Source organism: Hemiscyllium ocellatum, chromosome 26 (genome assembly GCF_020745735.1).
Source record: "Hemiscyllium ocellatum isolate sHemOce1 chromosome 26, sHemOce1.pat.X.cur, whole genome shotgun sequence".
Classification (NCBI taxonomy): Eukaryota; Metazoa; Chordata; class Chondrichthyes; order Orectolobiformes; family Hemiscylliidae; genus Hemiscyllium; species Hemiscyllium ocellatum.
The window spans coordinates 20,870,298-20,877,698 of record NC_083426.1 but is presented as its reverse complement, the minus strand read 5'-3'; the positions used below and the strand labels follow the sequence as shown (position 1 = coordinate 20,877,698).

Sequence of the window (7,401 nt, the reverse complement as noted above, 5' to 3'; positions counted from 1 at the left end):
ATCCAACCAGGTGCATCTGTAGAAAATATTGTCCCTCATTTTATCTTACAGGGCTCGGAAATGGTCCCTTCCATCTTATCCTATCTCTCTACATTCTCTAGGAAACAGTCTCTCTCATTTTACCTCAAGGCCGTTTGTTGATTCGTTTCAGTTTACCCCGAAAACAATTACAATTATTCCTGCTTATTTCCCCAGGGAACTTAATCATAAGGATGGTGGCACAGTTTCTAATTAGTTCTAATCATTAGCTGCCCATTTTGAATGAGACCTCTGTGTTGAATATCTGGTAAAATTAATGCACTTATCTGTTCTTTGATTTCAATGTTCTATCCAATATTACTGACCAATATTTCGAGGCCTCGGCTCACAGTACCATATTGTTCAGCAAGAAAATGCTAAATTAAATGTTCGCCCGGTTACCCAGGAAGATGTTTGAAATAAATACAAAGGTTTCAGTACAGTTTATGATATGGCTCCAGAGAAACAAATAAACGGAGCTGAATGTATCTTGCCTTCACTGGCCAAAGTATTGAGCAAAGGAGTTGAGACATCATTTTGCGGCTGTGAAGTCAATAGTGAGGCCACTTTTAGAGAAACTGTGCAATTCTGGTTGCTCTGTTACAGGAAAAATGTTGTTAAACTAGAAAGGGTTCGGAAAAAAAATTACAAGGATGTTGCCGGGACTGGAGGATTTAAGTAAAAAGGAAAGGCTGGATAAGCTGGGAGAAAGTGAGGACTGCAGATGCTGGAGATCAGGGCTGAAAATGTGTTACTGGAAAAGCGCAGCCGGTCAGGCAGCATCCAAGGAGCAGGAGAATCGACGTTTTGGGCATAAGTTCTTCTTCAGGAATGAGGAAAGTGTGCCAAGCAGGCTAAGATAAAAGGTAGGGAGGAGGGACTTGGGGGAGGGGCGTTGGAAATGCGATAGGTGGAAGGAGGTTAAGGTGAGGGTGATAGGCCGGGGTGGCGGCGGAGAGGTCAGGAAGAAGATTGCAGGCTAGGAAGGTGGTGCTGAGTTCGAGGGTTGGGACTGAGACAAGGTTGGGGGAGGAGAAATGAGGAAACTGGAGAAATCTGAGTTCATCCCTTGTGGTTGGAGGGTTCCTAGGTGGAAGATGAGGCACTCTTCCTCCAGCCGTCATGTTGCTATGTCTGATGATGGAGGAGTCCAAGTACTTGCATGTCCTTGGTGGAGTGAGAGGGGGAGTTGAAGTGTTGAGCCATGGGGTGGTTGGGTTGGTTGCTCTGGGACACCCGGACCAACCAACCCAACCACCCTGTGGCTCAACACTTCAACTCCCCCTCCCACTTCACCAAGGACATGCAGGTCCTTGGACTCCTCCATTGCCAGACCATAGCAACACGACAGCTGGAGGAAGAGCGCCTCATCTTTCACTGAGGAACCCTCCAACTATAAGGGATGAACTCAGATTTCTCCAGTTTCATTTCCCCTCTCCCCCCACCTTGTCTCAGTCCCAACCCCAAACTCAGCACCACCTTCCTAACCTGCAATCTTCTTCCTGACTTCTCCGCCCCCACCCCTACTCTGGCCTATCACCGTCAACTGAACTTCCTTCCACCTATCGCATTTCCAATGCCCCTCCCCCAAGTCCCTCCTCCCTACCTTTTATCATAGCCTGCTTGGCACACATTCCTCATTCCTGAAGAAGGGCTCATGCCCGAAATGTCGATTCTCCTGTTCCTTGGATGCTGGATAAGCTGGGACCCTTTTTCCTTGGAGCATCGGAGACTGAGAGCTGATCTTGTAGAGGTTAATAAAATCATAAGATGCATAGATAAGTGTTTTCCCTCATGGCAGTGCAAATCTCAAGTGCATAGACTTAAGGTGAGAGGGGAAAGATTTAAACAGGGCCTTAGGAGCAGCTTTTTCACATAGAGGGTGGTATGTGTCCAGAACGAGCTTCCAGAGGAAGTGGAAGAGGTGGGTACAATTGTAACATTTAACAGATATTTAGACAGGTACATGAACAGGAAAGGTTTCGACTGATTTGGGCCAAAAACAGGCAAATGGGACTGGATCAGTTTAGGATACTAAGTCAATATGGACGAGTTGGATCAAAGGGTCTTTTTCCATGCTGTGTGACTCTATGGCCTGACAGTGTTCTGTCACTCACCTATCCTGCATTCCTAATGTCCTGGATCTTCAATGCACTGACTCCAGGTTAGAGCATGTATCTTCCTGCGGCTGTATTCCTTAGTGACCTTCAGCTTTCCTGGAGAGGCGGCCTCTTCCAGATACAAGCTTTACAGAGATCAGCTCCCTGCAGATGAACCTCAAAGCAATCTTCCCAAATTTCATCACCATTACTGGGTGTGTGACAACCTCCAAACTGCATGTGTTACTGAACTTCTCAACAACAAGCTGTGGTCCCTATAAGCAGAAGTCCTTATGCTGACAAAATAACAAGGTCTCCCTACCATTGTCTCTTCTCAATTGATTGGGATACATAAAAGTAGGCTATTCATTGGTGGCCTTCTGAAGAAGCTGCTGAGAGGTTCACTTTCATTTTTAGTGCCATTTACTATCATGTTCACATCCCAACTCAAAAACATCCTCACATTCTATCAAAGATTAACTGGCTTGATCCTGTACCTTGACCTGGAATTCCTGAGGAACTACCCTGCTCGCAGAAACCCTCATAATATTGGAGAAGTATTTAGATGAGAACTTGCAATGCCAAGGCATACAAGACTATGGGCTAATTATTGGAAAATGGGATTGGAATAGTTCGGTGCTTATTTTTGACTGGCACACTGTGCCAAAGGGTCTTTGTCTGTGCTGTAGATCTCCATGACTCTATGATTGCAAGTGGGATATAGTAGTTCTCCAATTGCAAATTCAGGGACTAAAGGAGATACATGATGCATTGGCTTCTCTTTGCCTGGATGAGCATATCTACTATACTCACCCTATGCTATTAGCCAAATATCAGGGTGCAGAGGAACCGAAAAGAAAAATATTCCCATCTTACCTGCTCCCAATGGAATGACAGTGACATTTGGTGATGATAAACAAACTCCTTCAGGATCAAAGCAACTCCCAGCAAGATGTTGGTAGTTTGAGGAATTCTGACTCAAGAGTTGATGAGCTGGAATCTGAGCTTTGAATATGGAGACACATCAGGGAAGGGGAGAGTTACCTGCACACTGTGTTTCAGAAGGCAGTGATAGAATACCTATAGTGCAGAAAGAGGCCATTTGGCCTACTGAGGTAGCACAAATCCTTCAAAGAACATCTCATCCAGACCCAGCTCCCCACCCTATCCCTACAATCCCACATTTACCATGCCTAATCTACCTAATCTGCACAAGTTTGGACTATGGGATGAAACTGACACAAGGAGAATGTGCAAACCCCACACTGTCACTGAGGCTGGTTTCAACCTCAGGTCCCTGATGCTGTGAGGCAGACCTGCTAATGACTGAGTCACTGTGCCACCCCTTAGATTAACTACCACAAATTCAGCCAGTTGTTAAGGGTAGGAGAGTGTGACTATGAACAAGGCAGGTAAAGGGACCCAGGAGGTAGTGCTGGCGGAGCCTCAGCCCTTGAGCCATCTAACAGGTTCGAGACCCTTGCTCCCTGTGTGGATGAGTGGACGTGGAGGAGAGGCTGCAGGGAGGATGATGAACTATGAACAGGAGCCAGTCAAGAGAGGGGGGAAGAGGTTGCTGACAACACCACCATGGTAGGACAGATATTAAACAATGGTGAGTCAGAATATAGAAAGGCGATAATGGAATTGGTGTTATGTTGCAACGATAATAACCTCTCTCTCAAAGTTGGCAAAACAGAAATGAAGATTGACTTCAGAAAGAAAGGAAGGGTACATGCCCTCATCTGTATCAATTCAGTGGAGGTTGAGAGGTTTGAGAGCATCAGCTCCCATGGAATGACAATAACTGACAACCTGTTCCCATATAGATAGGTCAAGAAGACACAACAACGTCTCTTCTTCCTCAGGAGGCTCAGGAAATTAGGCATGTCCTTAAGGACCCTCATCAGCCTTTACAGAGGCACCATGGAAAGCACATTGTCCTTATACATACTGGCCTGTTATGTCAACTGCTCTGCACAGGACTGTAAGAAACTGTTTCTATGGAATTGTACTTTGTTTCTGGTGCCAGCCACCAGAATATTTCCAAACCTTCCTCTGATGACACAGAATGGACTAGGATTTCCAGCATATTTCCAAATAGTTGGAGTTAAAAAATGATGAGACAAGAATGTGCGAATAGGGTAATAAAAATGCCCTGGTGTGTTTTAATCCTACCATGGCAAATTGCTAAATGGGTTTCATTAATCATGTAACTTATGGTTCTGAACAGATTGCAAAAAAACTGATTTCCTAATTTCCTTTCTGGAATGGAACTCATTTGCTCTATTTGTTTGGTTTACATGTTTCTGATTTGCACCATGCGTAGTCATGGAGATGAATTGATCAACACCAACTCTGAGGAACGTGGCTTATCCTGAACCAGAAGTCGGCTTTTCACCACATCCAATCTTCTTTTTCCGGAAATTCACAGAATCCTTTTCGAGACTCAATTCCTAGTCTCCCTGTAGCTTCTACTTGGTTGTTAGTTTTTAAAATACTCAGCAGCATATTCCAGGTCAATGGGAAATCAGAACTGTGCAGTCAAAAATCAACTGAGGATTGACTGGGGCCTGTTTCTTGCTCCTGCCATTGACCAATTTTGTTCCTTTAATGTCCACTGTTTGAAAGGACAGCCAAGAATAAGTTGCTGATGTCTCCCTCATTTCAACTTCAAATTGATTGTTGAAATCAAGGAAAAGGAAACAAAGAAGACAGGAAGTGTTAGGTTGGCTGCAATACTTCTGGTTCCACCCTGTTAAAGGACACCAGTGGATACACCATTGGTTCTGACAGTTAAATGCACTTTTTTACAACAGCAAAAAGATTATGATTTATACGTTTATGTTTAGATTGAAGCATAACTATATATTATATAGAATTAACAATCTGAATAAACATTTAAAGATATAATTAACATTATTCTATTGTTTGTAAATGAATAAGCTATTTATTACAAAAATAAAGTGCCAGAGAAGCTCAGCAGGTACGCCTGCATCTATGCAGAGATAAATGGTGTTAACATTGAATCTGATACCATTCTTCTTTCAAAATCTTCCTTTTTTTTAAACTGGGAAGCCAGAGAAAAGTTGTGCACTCCACATCAAAAACACACCCATGTTGATAGAGTAGTATAATGCATTGTCAGGGACAAGTCCCCTCTTATCACACATCTTAAAAATCATGACAATGTATATGATCAATGAAACAATCTCATATCTCTAAATTACAGAATTAACTTTGTTCCATATTCACGTAAAACATGTGTAAAAAAAAATTCATTCAATCACTGAATTACCTGCACTTAAAAATAACGCATATTTCTTCATTTTGTGGATTCTCTCCATCACTCCCTGGCTTTAAGATTGTTGTTATATTTGATGTGCTAAGCTAAGAGGATTTCAGGGTGTTTGGATCACTGTTTTCTCTCTCCATACACAAAAACCTGAAAGGTTTGAAAATGCTGAAAAAAACCAGCTGGGCAGGCAGGATCCAGATTTGTGTGATAATCATCAGCATAATAAATAATTTGTTTATAATCGCCTCACATATGCATCATAAAAGAATACAGACATTTTCCAAAAAAGATTGCAAAAGAGGGCAGATGTTTATGTCATGGTTTATGAGAGTCAACAGTGCAAGGTTCTTAAAATTAAAAATTCATATTCAAGCAAGAAAATAGAAACATTTTATGTTTTGTATACCAAGTCCAAAGTTCTAGAAGTAGTAATTAAGTACTGCATTCAGATTCCTCTTTATTGCCTTGGAATGCTTTACAAACTTCATCCATTGAATCAAACAGGCTGGAACATCACCATCCACTTCCTTCTCAAGATTTAAGCCAAGATTAGTCATCTTAGACTAATCTGTAATCATTTTAATTGTTTCTATTTCAATATCCCTGTCATGTTCGAAGTATTGGCTCCCTGTTTTGTAGGACCTAGGTAGAAAGGATGAAACGTTAAACACCTGAAAGACAGTATATGATTAAGTAGGAAATGTTTTTCAAAAAACTAAAACAACTCAATGCAATGCAAACAAAGTAAAAACAGTATGAAGTTAGTAGTACAATGTTGATGCTGCACAGTATCTAATCTGGCTTTTCAGAAGAGTAATTTGAGTGTACCACTCTTTTGTAGTTACATCCCGAGTGTGCAGCTAACATTCCTGTATAGGTGAGCTACAGGCCACTTACACAGACAAGCAGAAACACTTTAGTAAGTACATAAGTACAAAGTACCAATGATATGGCATCAAGAACATTATGGAACCACACAAAAACATTACACATGTTGACCCTCCTACAAGGATCACAATATCTTTGAAGCAGGATCTATACAATTAGTGTGTGTCAAGGATTGTGATGGTCTGGACAATTCAATATTAAAAAATAACTGAGCTACTGATCTTGAAACTTGTAAATTATTTCACTTCCAGTTGCTCGTGTTTGTCTAAGGCTGGACAAGAGCTCTATCCTATGTTCCCGTAAGATCCCAGACCTGTATTATGTTCCTCTTGCTCAATGTAGGAGCTCAGGGACACAGCTGGTATCCCTGGATCCTTCACCTGCAAGAAGTGTGTCCAGTTGCAGCTCTTGTTAGACCACATGATGGCTCTGGAGCTGAGGATGGACTCACTGCGGAGCATATGCGATGCTGAGGAGGTCGTGGATAGCATGTTCATTGAATTGGTCACACGTCAGATTAGGATTGCTGATGGAGAAAGGGAGTGGGTGAACAAAAGGCAGAGAAAGAGCAGGAAGGCAGTGCAGTTGTCCCCTACGGTCATCTCCCTCCAAAACAGATGTACCATTTTAGATACTGTTGGGGGAGATGGCTCACCAGGGGAAGGCAGCAGTAGCCATGTTCTGCTGTAAAGAAGGGCGGGAAAAAGAGTGGAAGGCCTATAGTCGTGGAGGATTCAATTGTAAGGGGAGTAGATTGGTGTTTCTGTGGTCAAAGACAAGAGTCCTGAATGGTATGTTGCCTCCCAGGTGCATGAGTCAGGGACTTCTTGGATCAACTGCGGAAAATTCTCAAAGGGGGAGGGCAAACAGCCAGTTGTTGTGGTACATATAGGACCAATGATACAGGTAAAAAACAAGATGAAGTCCTACATGAAGAAATTAAGGAGTTAGGAACCAAGTTAAAAAGTGGGATCTCAGAGGTAGTAATCTCAGGATTGCTACCAGTGCCATGTGCTAGTCAGAGTAGGAATGATAGAATATTCAAGATGAATGCGTGGCTTGAGAGATGGTGCAGGAGGGAGGGGTTTAGATTTTTGG

General features: G+C 42.5%; 1 protein-coding gene across 1 annotated transcript in view; it reads right to left on the bottom strand.

Annotated features, from left to right (window-relative positions):
• Nucleotides 1-5,013: 5,013 nt before the first annotated feature.
• The window catches only part of LOC132828174 (mucin-2-like), a 68,562-nt gene continuing 66,174 nt past the window's right edge, over nt 5,014-7,401 (bottom strand). The window contains exon 17 of the mRNA XM_060845106.1: nt 5,014-6,057. Within this exon, the coding sequence (XP_060701089.1) occupies nt 5,979-6,057 (79 nt within the window). The 3' untranslated portion in view covers nt 5,014-5,978. The remainder of the gene's footprint in view (nt 6,058-7,401) is intronic.